The sequence below is a fragment of the Pseudorca crassidens genome, chromosome 19 (genome assembly GCF_039906515.1).
Source record: "Pseudorca crassidens isolate mPseCra1 chromosome 19, mPseCra1.hap1, whole genome shotgun sequence".
Lineage (NCBI taxonomy): Eukaryota > Metazoa > Chordata > Mammalia > Artiodactyla > Delphinidae > Pseudorca > Pseudorca crassidens.
In genome coordinates, this window is record NC_090314.1 from 15,382,865 (window position 1) to 15,396,811 (window position 13,947).

General features: G+C 42.7%; 1 protein-coding gene across 4 annotated transcripts in view; it reads left to right on the plus strand.

Annotated features, from left to right (window-relative positions):
- The window catches only part of SMG6 (SMG6 nonsense mediated mRNA decay factor), a 236,544-nt gene that overhangs the window by 27,057 nt on the left and 195,540 nt on the right, over nucleotides 1-13,947 (plus strand). The window contains exon 1 of one of the 4 annotated variants that reach the window (XM_067715954.1): nucleotides 374-458. The exons of the other annotated variants lie outside the window; for them this stretch is intronic. Within the exon in view, the coding sequence (XP_067572055.1) occupies nucleotides 399-458 (60 nt within the window). The 5' untranslated portion in view covers nucleotides 374-398. Of the gene's footprint in view, nucleotides 1-373; nucleotides 459-13,947 lie in introns of those variants that run through there. 4 annotated transcript variants of the gene reach the window in all.

The following is a 13,947-nucleotide window of genomic DNA, read 5'->3' on the forward strand; positions in this document are numbered from 1 at the left end:
GAACCATTGCTCCTAAGGGAAATACAAGGTTAGGTTCCTGTGAGCCCCTGGTTACAAGATTTTCATCAGCTGATCAGTACATAACCTTATTTTATGTATGCTTCTATTTAAAGACACCTTATTTAATATATTGTTGATTCATTAGCATTGAAATCATGGCCAGCAGCACTATAACTCATGCCCAAGCCACTTATCTAGCACACATATTTTCTCATTAAGGCACATCACAGCCTTCTCGTGTTTAGGAACACTAGATAGCATTTTAGCACTGCGCTTGGGGGACCATTTTAATCAGTGCACAAAGATGTGGAAAATGTGGCACTAAGTAGGCCCCAGAAAGGACACTAGTTTAAAGTATGAGAGAAATCACCTGTTTGATCTCAGCTGGGAATGTGCGTATGCGGAGACTAAGATTTTTTGCTGCTCTGTACATGTTCACAAATGACTGTGAAAGCACCGTGAGTATTGATTTTGGGGTTGCTAATAAGTTTTAGTGAGTGGGTGAATTCATAAATATGAAATCCACAGATAATGAGGACCAACTGTATCGTGTAAGTGTAATGAGGGAGGTATGTCTTGGGTGCCTTGGAAGCACAGAGAAGGGCACTTGGTCCAATCCTGGTGGAGGCGTGGGTTGTGGTGGCGAAAGGGAGGGTGAATTCAGAAGGCTTCCTGGAAATGTTAACTAGGGAGAGTGAGAAGAGAGTGTTCCAAGTAGGAGGAACAGCCCGAGCAAAGACAGAGGTGGTGTGACACAGCAGAAGCTTTGCAGGGTATCTAAATTGTGATGAGTTTGGAGGATAACGTGAGAAAGTTGGAGTGGTGGAAGGACTGAACCTTCTGCAGGAACCACTTTCTTGTTTGGTGCTGTGGACGCGTGGGTGTGTGGTGATCTGTAGGCTGGTCCTGTATAATATCCTTCTGGATTCTGGAAATAACATTTTGTTTCTGGAATTTCTCATTGTTTACTTGTCACATCTGCATTGTTAATTCAACAAAAGCAGTACTCTTCCATTCATTAAATTTGGTAGGGTGAAAGTGGACTGAATTTTTTGCCCCACAGTTTGCTGATTAAAATTTGAGGACTGCTCTGTTAGATGGTGCTTTAGGCATTCTGAGCTCGAACCTGGAGAAGGTACTAGTGTCTCTTTGTGTCTTGGTGATTGGAGGAAATTGCTAATGGCTTCAATCAAGAAGGGCAAAGCTCTTTTCATTTTCATATTTTTATCACTTCTAAAAATGCACAAAGCCAACACATGCTTATTGTAAAAAAGCTTGAAAATGCAGATAAATATGTTTTATCACCTAGAGATAGCCACTTTTAAAGGGGACTTCCCTGGTGGTGCAGTGGTGAAGACTCCACGCTCCCAATGCAGGGGGCCTGGGTTCGATCCCTGGTCGGGGAACTAAGATCCCAGTGAGATGCCACAACTAAGTCCATCCACCACAGCTACTGAGCCCACGTGCTCTAGATCCCGTGCGCTTCAACTAGAGAGCCCTCACACTGCAGTGAAGACCCAGCGCAGCCAAAATAAATAAATAAAACATTTTAGGGTATGCTCTTCCTGCATATTTTTATAGGGCACAGCATTTAGATTGGAAATGTCGAATGCCCATTATCTTGGGATATCAGAAGAGGAAAATCCATGCCTAATTTTTAACCTAGAATCTGGTTGGGAAAGTGGTATTCTAATATTTATGGTCAACACAGTTATCTGTATCTTGGTCTTTATCAAAGTAGCACAGTTAGAGTGACACCATAATGTCCTGTCTCTTGTGCATAAAGAGAAACTTCTCAAGCCACAACAATAAGGAAGAGTGAGTTCAAGAAACGTTAGACATCTAATAGGACTGATCATTGTTGTTTTGTTTGCTAAGAAAGGTTAGACATCTAATAGGACTGATTATTGTTGTTTTGTTTTTTATAAATTTATTTTTGGCTGTGGTGGGTCTTCATTGCTGTGTGCGGGCTTTCCGTAGTTGTGGCAAGTGGGGGCTACTCTTCGTGGCAGTGTGCGGGCTTCTCAGTGCGGTGGCTTCTCTTGTTGTGGAGCTCGGGCTGTAGGCATGTGGGCTTCAGTAGTTGTGGCATGCGAGCTTCAGTAGTTGTGGCTCGTGGGCTCCAGAGTGCAGGCTCGGTAGTTGTGGCGCACGGGTTTAGTTGCTCCATGGCATGTGAGATCTTCCCGGACCAGGGCTTGAACCCATGTCCCCTGCATTGGCAGGTGGATTCCTAACCACTGCGCCACCAGGGAAGCCCCCTGATTATTGTTTTTGAAAGATTGAGTCTGAAAGGATCCATTTCATGAGGCAGCATCTTGAGCTAGTAATAAATTGGGGGCATGAGGGATTAATGTGAGGCCCCCTGGGCATAGGAAGTTGGTGACCTTGTTTGGAAAGCTGGATTCTTGGAGAAATTTCTAGGCAGTTATGTTAGGGTTGGTTTCTAGGAAGGTGGGAATAGAGATTGACAGATCTAGTAGAGGAGTGATTGCCTTTTTAAATATTTTAATTAAAGAAATGTATTTTTTTTAATGTTTTATTTATCTTATTTTATTTATTTATTTTTGGCTGCGTTGGGTTTCCGTTGCCGCACGCGGGCCCGCTCTAGTTGCCTCGAGCGGGGGCTACTCCTCGTTGCGGTGCACGGGCTTCTCACCAAAGAAGCAAAGGTGGCTTCTTTGCTGCAGAGCACAGGCTCTAGGTGCATGGGCTTCAGTAGTTATGGCACGCGTACTCAGTAGTTGTGGCTCATGGGCTTCAGAGCACAGGCTCAGCAATTGTGGTGCGTGGGCCTAGTTACTCTGTAGCATGCAGGATCCTCCTGGACCAGGGCTTGAACCCATGTCCCCTGCCTTGGCAGGCAGACTCCCAACCACTGAGCCACCAGGGAAGCCCAAGAAATATTTTTGAATGGGGTAGTATAGTATATGTGTGTTTATATGTAATATAAATTGTATATATAAGGCAGATATATGATTGTCTATTAGTGGCATATCATACACACTGTTATTCACCTTTGCTTTTTTTTTATATTACTATTGGACTTGGGAGTTGGGAGATCCTTCCATGAGTGATTGCCTGCAAGTCCATTATATTTCTTTAGGGTTTGGAAGCTTGTTAGCTTTCATTAATTTTGTCCAGCATTCTGTATGTCAGAGGCAGGATAGTGCAGGAGTTAACAGCTTGGGTTTTGGGAAGTCCTAAGTTCAAGTCCTGGTTTTATCAGTTACTAGCTGTGAGACTTTGGGCATGTTCCTTAATCTGCCTGCGCTTTGGTTTCCTCATTTGTAAGGTGGTGATAACTATAGACTAAATGAGATAATACATGTAAAGAGCAATGAGTGGCATATCGTAACTTCTCATACAGTGGTGGTAGTTGTTACTGACATATTTTTGTTACGGTGTTCTTTTAAGCTATTAGGCTTGATTTTGCAATTTTCGCTTTCTAACCAAAGTGAACAATGAGGCTTGATGATTCACAAACTGACAACCCACTGTCTAAATGCAGACTGTTCACTTGATTTGAAGAGTTTTATTTAATTATGAAAAATTTCAAACACACAAAAGAAAATAGCGTAATGAACCCCCATACCTGTCATCCACATTTGTTTCAGCTTTTCCCCTTCACCCCCTGCTGAAGTATTTTAAAGCAAACCCTAGATCACTGCATCCCTACATATTTCACTTCTCTACATGCCTTTTATTTTCTAATTAAAAAAATATATATATATATTTATTTGGCTGCACTGGGTCTTAGTTGTGGTATGCAGGATCTTCGTTGCTGAGTGTGGGATCTTTTAGTTGCTGCATGCGGGATCTTTAGTTGCAGCACACAGGCTCTTAGTTGCGGCATACGGAATCTAGTTCCCTGACCAGGGATTGAACCTGGGCCCCCTGCTTTGGGAGTGTGGAGTCTTAACCACTGGACCACCAGGGAAGTCCCCCCTACATGCCTTTAAAAAAATAATGAACGTTTTCTTACGTACCACAGGGCCATTGCCATGCCTTTCCTTGGTGTCATTCAGTATCTGATCTATGACTTCATTTCCCAGATTATCTAACAAATGTCTTCTTAGAGTTGGTTTGTTCAAATCAAGATCTATATATTATTGTTTGATTGTTTTTTCCTAAGTCTCTTTTAATCAAGACCGGTTCTGCCTTCCCTTTTAAAAATTTTCTTTATGTCACTAGCTTTTTAAAGAAGCAGGTCAAAAAAAAAAAAAGAAGAAGCAGGTCAATTGTCCTGTGGAATTTCCACATTCTGAATTTGCCTCTCTTTCCTTGTGGTATCATTTAACCTGTTCCTCTCTCCCCATATAACTGTAAATGAGAGTTAAACACATGGTTAGATACTTTCAGCATTTTTGGTAAGAGTACTTCATTGGTGGGGCTGTGTGCCTCATTTTTTATTGCGTTAGGAGGTGTCAGATGAGCTCACTAACCAGAGTTCAAGTGGTACAAATAGTGGATTTTTGTTTGTTTTATTTTAAAATTACAGTCAGTTGCCAGCTAATTCTCAAAAGAATTCAAGATCTGGCAACAATTTGCCAGAGCTGAGTAGTACCTACCCCCTTTTAGTTTGCCACTAGCCCCTTTACCTCTCCTACGCTTGCTTAGATGTGGCTTACTTATATCACGCACCTTGCCTCTGTAGGCATTTGATTTTGTGATCCATGCTTTAAAAGTGCCGAAGTAAGTTATTACAATCCAGGTTTTTAAGAGGCATTTAAGTTGTTTCTCAGAGATTCAGTTTAAGATTGACAAGAGCACCCAAACGGGCCTGACTTCGGGCACAGGGAAACGTCTTAATCATTGGGCCATAGGTGTTTTGCTGGGATTCACGTGACGTTGTCATTGGTGTTGACCCAGAAATCAGTGAGCAGTATGTCCTGCTACCTGGCTGGGTTACTCTGTCTGCTGTCCAGTAGTGAGCCTAAGGAATCTGAAGGTATCACTTCTGTTTCTTAATGAAATTTGTACCTGTGGGAATTGAGGCCTACCTACAGAGCTCTGGGATAGAGCTCTTTCCTCAGCATCCTGTTGCAGCCAACTTGGTGAAAAGTGAGAAGTTATACTGCGTAAGCGTGTGAACTGAAAAGCTTCAGGCTGTGTTTTAGTAAAGTCTGAATGGCACCCACCAAACCAGTTGGTTGGAATAAGCTTTTCTGGTCTCATGTAGTTTTCCTTGTCCCCAGGCTTTTTAATAGTTATGTGAAATCTCTGGCAGAGTGAGAACCTTATTTGCCAAGGTTTGGGAATCATCTGCCTGGATCTTGTGTGCTGCCCCTGCCTGAATCTCTTGTGTCCATGTTTCCATGGTGGTTTTTCCTTCGAGGATGATGATTTTCTTTCCGACTCTGATACATGGCTCTACAAGGCTGGATGGTATGTGAGTGCATTTTTTTTCTTGCCGTTAATCAAAAGTCCAGCAAAGTAAACATGGGCCAAAAAAGGAGCACAGCTTCACTGTGGGAAATCCAGGTCAGGTGGCCTGTCGCAGAGAGCTTTCACATGCTCAACGTATTATATTTGCTTGAAGGCTTTTTTTAACAGTGTGGTATGCAGGTGGTATTTTCTTCAGACCCATCCTTTGTCTTGCTTTTCAGTGCCCCTTGCATAGTTTGTGCACTCCAGCTGCTGCTGCCACTGCTGCCACCACCGTGCAGAAGAAAGCTGTGATGTGTGGGTGATACACATCTAATGCCTCCACCTTCCCCTCACCCCCCTGCCCCCACCCATGAACATAACTATAGATGAGAGCATGGTTTTAGAAGGCCTGCTTCCTTAGGCAGGATGCCTTGCCTTGTATTAGAGTGAGTTCCAGTTCCTAGAGTTGTATCACGATCCTTCAGGTTGGCGCTTCCAGAGCTCGTGCCACCGTGAAGCTCAAAATAGCTTGTGACCTGATTTCCTCTGGATAGCCTAAGCATGGACTTCATTTACAAGGATAGAGAAGAATTGAGCCTCTCTGCTAATAGGTGAATGTTTTGTCCATGGTAACTCAGTTGTTGCGTTGCCCCATAATTATATCATCAAGGCAGAGAAAGTTAGCTTAATTTTTTGGCCTCATGAATACAGAGATTTTGTATCTGTAAGGTGGGTACCATGTATTTTTTCGGGGTTGCTGTGGGCATTTTATTAACTTCATGTCACTGATGTGGCCCTTTACTTTTGTAAAGTAGCTTACAATATGTGCCCCGTGCCATTCTCCTCCACCCTGGCAACTCTTTGAAAGTATGCTTCTGTCAACTGAGATTTGGCGGCATGTGATGACAGGAGTTCGTAAGAGCCTCTTTTTCTACAGGAAGAGGCTACAGATTGGCTTTCTTTTTCTCAGGCCATAAGAAACAGCTTGGTGAGATTACTTTCAAAGAAGGTCACAACTGGGACTGGGTTTTTTCGGATATTGATCCTATGAGTTTGCTGTGAGGAACAGCCTCTAACAGACAAGGTCTGGGGCCACCTGCCTGGATCACTGCTGGACTCTCGGGCTGATGTCTGTCTTTGTCTCTTTGTGGTTAGCAGTGAGTGGAAGTTTCTCAAAGTGCATTGGCCCTAACTACAAACCCTTAACGCCCCATATGACCTCGGTCACCAAACCACTTCAGGGCTTTATTTTTATCCTAGCAGTTTTGTTTCAAGATGTGAGGTTGGTTTCTTTCCTCTAGCAGAGCAGAGTTCTCTGGGGGGAAGAAACAGAGTGCCAGGGTGCAGTTGAGGCTGGTTAGACACCAAAACCACACTCTTCGTCTTTCTGGGCTTGAGACCTGATATAAGCCATGGTGCAAACACCAGCTTCCACACGGTGAAGAAACCTCGTCAGATACTCGCTTCATTTATTTTTTGTGTTTGTTTTATTTATGTTTTTAGACAACTAAAATGTGGAGGAAGAGGAGGTGTACCTTCCCATTCTGCTTCAGCCAGAAATCTAATTCTAAGAATGAATACTTTCTTAAAATCCAGTATTTCCCAGCTTAAGGTTTTTCATCTTCCGCAAGAGTGTTGATGAGAACTCTCGCAACTCACCAGGTCTCAGGAAACCGGATTACCAACATATCCTGTTCGCGTGCATGTGTGTGTTCTGTGTTACCCACAGGCCACTTTCCACCCCACGTGACCTTTAGTTACCATCCGGAAAGTCAGGACCCAGATACCAGTCAGATTTTCCAGGCTTTGGTTTGGTTTAGACATTTTAGAAAATGTTAAGAGTAGTAATTCTAAAGAGACTTTCTGAGTGGCACGCATAGTGAATAGGAAGTTATATACCCTCAAGGGAGGGGGAAAGGCTGCCCCCGTGCTCTTTTCAGTAACATGTTTGAAATCGAACATTCACAAGAAAACTTGCTACTGAAATGCACAGGGGAGGAGAGGAGAGAACTGTTTAATCGATTAGAAGTCAAATACATGCCTCAGTTCTTAGGTTTTAAGACTAAATTCTGAAGCTCTTGTTGCATTCTTTAAAATTGTAGTGTTCATTATTGGAGTTGTTTATAACACACGGCATCGAATTTTATTTTAGTCAGCATCTCTCAATATAAGTGGACTTTAATGAGTCAGGTAGTGAGTGCTCTGAACAGGGGTAGATACAAGACTGCCAGTGGCCTGCAAGCTAAGAAGCGTTTATTACCTTCCTATGTGAGGAGTTTTTTAAAAAGAAGAAGAGCGTGTGACAGGGAGACATACGTGGCCTATAAGGCCTAAACTATTTACTGCCGGACCCTTTACAGAAAAAGTTGGCCCACCACTGCTCCAGAAGATGGGCGGGTGAAGGCAATTAACCCAGAGGTCCTTTAGGACCTTGATTGTTAATGAGGGTGTTATTGCCTTTTGGGGGCACAGTTCATTTTTCTGGCCTGTCACCATAGGATGTTTAGCATTCCTGGCCCCATCCGCTAGATGCCAGTAGTTGGCCCCCATGATTTTCCAAGGACTCCCTGGGAGGGGTGGAACTGTTTTGGTTGAGAACCTACTGAGATTAAAAAAACACCTTGTTACGGTTTCTTCCTTCATTTCCTCTCAGTCAGAGAAACAGACCTAGAATTTGGCCCTTCGTGGCATAAGGATCAATCACAGTGAGAGAGAATTCCAGTCACTGGGGGAATAGGGAGAATTTTCAGTGTAGAATAAAAAGGTTGTAAGGAGGCCATTTAATGAGTGTGTCTGTTGGTTGTTCACCCTTCAAGACTTGTTCAGGTTGATGTATGATTTATGAAAGGTTTGTTTTGATGTTGGCCATGCTTTGGAAAGCATGTTCCTCTCTATGTGAGAGGAAGAGTGGCCATCTTTGGCCTTATTGTCCAGATGATTTTGAGATCTGTGGGAATCCGTATGGTGTGCTTGAGAGACTTGTTCAAAGCCAATGTAAAGACGTAGTTTTGGCATCTCCTGAATAACCTGATATCCAGACTTAAGCCAGAACTCTGGGGTTAGAGAATTTTCCAGCCTGGGAGAGTCGACTGAGAAAAGTCCTCCTTTGGCTCCTTACCAAGTTAGACAAGGGAGCAATCAGCTGCTGAGTTCCAGCCAACTGGAATGTATGTGCGGGTGTACTATAAATCGTCCGTTAGGATCCAGCTCCTAGTCCGTGAAGAGCCTTCCACATAAGAATGAGACCCTTACACTGGATCCATGTTCAGTCTGCAGCTACTATAGGAGGGGACAGAGTAGTGAGGCGATGTTACTAGTAGTGAGTGGGAGCAGCCCACTTTATATATAACATATTGTCTGTTGTGGGGGCTAAGAGACTGCACTGACCTTTTTGTTTTCCCCATGTTACCTTTCTCACCAATTTCCTATGTTTTTTTAAGTTTCTGACCATACTCGTGGGGAGACATATCTGTAGTTCTGTTAGTTGCAATCCCTGTCTACTCTTTAGGGTCCCGGGATTTCATCTGTCTACTCTGTTTTCACTGTCTTGGGTGTGATGTTTGGGCTAAGGTAGAGAATATGGAATAGTTGTCTTTTTGGCTTGTGATCTTACCCCAGTCGGTAGACCCTTCGTTTGGCTCCAGGGGGAAACTCAGGTTAACTCAGGTTAAAACTCAGGCTTCCTCCTGGAAGCCTTTCACTTTGCTCATGAATATTTAATATTGAAGTTACTGCTCAGTTTTATTTTCTGAGCATTAGTATATAGACTCCCTAGACCAGAAGGAACTTAAAATGCTATCGAGATGCTTTCTGATGCTCAGTTCCCTGTAAAATGTATTTATCACATATTTTTATTATTAAGAGCTTCAGTGATTTTTCCAGTTGTCTATCTTCTGTCTACCGATTCAAAACTTATTGAGCGTCTGCTCTGGAAATCACTAGGCATCTCTCCTCCTTTTGCTCTTTCCATGTCATTCATTCCTAGAACATGTACCTAGGTGACATGTTGGTCCGTGGTAGTATTGCTTTGACTGAATTGTACTTTGGTGTGAGGTCATCAGCCTATATTAAGACAAATAATAAAAGAGGCCTAGGGAATCACTGCTATTTGCATTACTTGGTATCTTCTTTGTGGAAACCCACGGGAGAAATTTTTGCTTTTAGTATCAGAGATAGTTGTACTGTGTGAGGTTTTTTTGTGTGTTTTTTTAACCTCATGCACATTTACGAGTTTGTTATTCAGAATAATTCTCTATTTTAATTGTTCCAGAGGTTAGAGCTGAACTCGTAACTGGCTTTAATAAGTGTCAGGGATTTCTGGCATGCATTTTGTGTCGTGTCCTTACTGCTCCTGACCTCTGATCGCTTTCTTGTTGGCTCCTCTTTCTTTTTTGTATTCTGTCTTGCAGTACGGTATATACCTTTATATGTGGACTTAAATAATTGGTTTCACAGTTTTATATGGACATTTTTCTCTTTTCTCTTACTTACCCAGTTGTGAAACCTCTTTCTCAGGTCAGCTAGTCATCTCTGAGGGGATCAGGGTTTTTCCTGTCCCCATTCAGGTCATTTCCATAAATATTTAGTGAGTAGCTTTGTATGCTGGTCATTATTCTAGGCACTGCACCTAGAAAGGTAAATGATATTGGTCCTTCCTTCAAAGATACAGTGTAGTAAGAAAAATGGATACGTAAGTAAATACTTGTAATGAAATGTTACATGTTATAATAGAAATATGTATACTGTATAGGGGTAATACAGAGTAGAAAGAAATTAACTCATGATAAACAGGGAAAGCTACCTAGAAAGGTGATCTGTCCTTAATTTTGAAAGATGAAACAAGTTCTTTAGGGAGATGTGGGTAGCAGACTTTTCTGGCAGAAGGAATAGCATGGATTAAAAACGTGGTGTGGTTAGAAACTGAGTGGTTGCTTCTGAGATTCCTAGCCAGGAGTCTGTCATTAGAACATCTTAGGCCACGGTACAGATGTCCACACCAATGCTGTCTAATCAGTCAGCTGGAACTGAAGATTCATCACAAAGTGGATACTTCTGGGCTTTTGATTTGGCCCAAGCTTAGAAGTGAATCCTTCAAATAGTTCTTCTTTGCTTTATTTTATGCATTAGCAAAGGTTGAGTCATCCTACAGTCATGCCTTCCATCATTCTGGGAAGCTTTCTGAGCCAAGCCTAGCTTGGCTTGGGAATAAGTTATGCACTGTGTTGTAACTGTTGGCAATAAGTCCTGTTCTTGCTCTTCACACGCACAGTAGGACTGCAACTACTGAAGCATATGGAAAAGAGGAGTTGGAATAATACCTCTGTGGATTTGCATTTTTCTGGGGTGTTTCTTGGTAAAGATACAAAAGTCTTATTATATCTAATGAGATTTTGAGCTGACTTGTGCCACAAATCTCTGAGATGCTAGCCCCTAATTTGTAAAGTAAACTATTTGTAAGTCAGTTGACATTCTCTTTGAGGAATTTCTTTGGCATATTTTCTTTTAGACTTCCGGACAGATCTGTAAAACAGTATGGCTTTTAAAATACTTTGAAGTGATACATATCAAAAGGTTGGATAAGACACTAGTAGATGCCCTTGGTGCCCCCCTGAGAAGCTGTCCCTTGTGGCTGATGCAGACTTGGAGTCAGATCTTCTGGGTCATATTCCTAAATTTCTTTTTATTTCTGCCAACACATTTCTCAGTCTCTTTCCTTGTTTCTGCATCTGTAAAATAGGATCTAACGTACACCATCAGTAGATCTGGCATTTAACACCAGCATAGCTTTCTGCACCTAGGTGGAGCCACAGCCTTTTAGCACAGTCACCTTCATTTTTTACCACCTCAGAGTTAGAACCTTGAGGGGGTTAGGACATATAGGACAAAGGATACTGGCATGAAATAAAGGCTTTTTGTGGAACAGCAGCAAAGGTTGTGGTATTTTGAAGAAAACTTTATTACAGTATAATATACATTGCAGGAAAGTGCATGTGTCAAAGCCACACAGGTTGATCAGTTGTCACAAACTAAGCAAACTGTGTAACCCAGTGTAATTGGTTTTTATTTATTTGTTTGTTTGCTTGTTCTTTTGTTTTTGGCTGTGTTGGGTCTTCATTGCCGCACGTGGGCTTTCTCTAGTTGCGGCGAGCGGGGGCTACGCTTCGTTGCAGTGTGCGGACTTCTCATCGCAGTGGCTTCTCTGGCTGCGGAGCACGTGCTCAAGGTGCGCGGGCTTCAGTAGTTGCGGCACGTGGGCTCAGTAGTTGTGGCTCGGGGGCTCTAGAGCACAGGCTCAGTAGTTGTGGCGCACGGGCTTAGTTGCTCCATGGCGTATGGGATCTTCCCGGACCAGGGATCAAACCCGTGTCCCCTGCATTGGCAGGTGGATTCTTAACCACTGCACCACCAGGGAAGTCCCGGCGTAATTGGTGTTTGACTCGTCATTTTCGTGCTTCTCTTTCAACTCTAAACTCACATTTTCCCTATACATTTCATAGTAACAGTGAAAGGGATAAAGCACTGTAAATAAGTTAGGAAGAAGTTAATGTTCATGATTTACCTGCTTTCTGGTGTGCCTAAGATTGATTTTCATTGTTGAGAGAAGATAAGGAAAATGAAGAGGAGAATTGGATCAAATACAAGGAATTTGAAGGTGTTTGCCGTGCCTTTTCAACTAGATATTTTGAGTCTGGGAACCAGCACAAAAAGGATATGACTGACAGAAAACTAGATGGAAGCGGGCCTTCCTCCAGTCACAGTGAAACTGAGTCTCTCACCAAAAGTGCTGTGGTTTTTGGCCTTAATGTTGAACTCTGGCTGTTGGGGGAAAAGTGACATCATGGCCAGCCTGCTCCTTGGCGATGCTTGGGTCCAGCTGGGATGTGGGATCCTGCAAGTTCTGTGTTGCATGTTTATAGCCTTGTCTTTGGTGTCCAGGTAAATGCCAGGCTGCGTCAGCTCATTTTGTCATCTATGTGTAACCCATTTTTATTCCAACCATTTTCTTCCCTTTCTACTGCTAGCTGCCAGTGAGGTAGAGGTGCCTCTGTTGATAAAGAACAGATACAGAAGTTCACATCCAAACCTGAATAACCATTTTTAACTTGAAACACTTTTCCTAGGAGTTGATGCTCCAGAATCCTTCCCTTATTTGGTGCCTTGCTTAAATCTGAAGCTCACATGAGGTTGTCAGAGCGCCCTGTAATGCTGGTTATTTGCTTTTTGGTGCCCACAGTAGAGTGGTTTGTGAAACCTTCTTTGTGACCACATCTTTCTTAAACTGAAGCTTCGTTCTTCTCTGGGTTCTTAGATTAGTTCTTACTCCTCCCTTTCCTGAGATATTCAGGGGTGTTCCTGTATTGTGGTAGGTGGGTAGGCAGGAGGGTATGTTTTCTGATATTTTTTCTGGACCATGCACAGTCCCTTGATGATAGTGTGTAACTGCACATACATTCTTTGATTCTTGAAGAACTCCTTCTTAAACAGGCGGGTTGTGGATTTATCTAGAAAAATATTAGGGTTTTTATTTTACTAGTTTTATTACTGGTATTTTACTGCTATGGAGAACAAGCTTTTATTCACTTTTCCCACTTTTCCTTTTTCTCTCTTCTGGCTGGCATTATCCTAGAGTGCCGTTGTTAAGTGCTTCCACCGACTTTCATGGTATGATCTGGACTGGAAATGTCTACTTCTCTTAATCTGCAAGAGTTCTCGGTTGGTTTGGCCTAGTGGTCTTTCAGTGAATGATAGCTGGAGCCATTGGTAGGTTTTTGCTTGGGGTTGCTTTAGCTTTTGGCCTTTATAAACATCCTCAGTGTGATTCTTGGTTCTGCCAAAAAAGTTGCCCCTTTTAAAGGTGGAAGATTAAGAGCTCAGACTCTGGAACCAGACTTGGGCTGGTCACTTAACCTCTCTGTGCTCAGTTTTCTCATCTGTAACATAGAAATAATAGTAGTACTTACTTCACAGGATTGTTGTGAGGTTAAATGGGCTAATAGTCATAAAGTGCTTAGAAATGTGCCTTACACAGAGAAGGTGCTGGAGAAGTTTTGACTGTTACTAAGGTGGTTGAGTATGACACACTTGTTTTGCTCAGCTGGGAAACCTTGAGCTCTCGGTGTCTGAGTTGTGTCTTTGTAGGTTGGGGTACTTTTAACTCCTAAAGCACAGAGCCAACTCTGTAAATTCAACCTGTCCTTAGTCGGGAGCTGCCCCCAAGCTTCTGAAAGGCGCAGTCCAATAGTTAAAATCAGGTGTGAGGCCACACTTCCACACTATGTGGATTATATGTCTGGGCAGAAGAGTAGAATAGGTTCTTCCAATCCTTTGCTCCCATTGGCTGAGCCTTATTTGTGGTTCAGGATGTGTCTTTTGCTCCGATCATATGGCAAAACCAGAAATTATAAAAGTATGGGTATTATAATCTTTGGGGCAAACTCATATCCATCCATCTCTTCAATCAGCTGTCCCTCACTATTGCTAATTCCTGTGTCCTGGTATATAGAAACGAATCATTCACTAAAGGACATAAGCCTGGAGCTGTGCTGACCGGTGTGGTAGCCACTAGCTATATGGGGG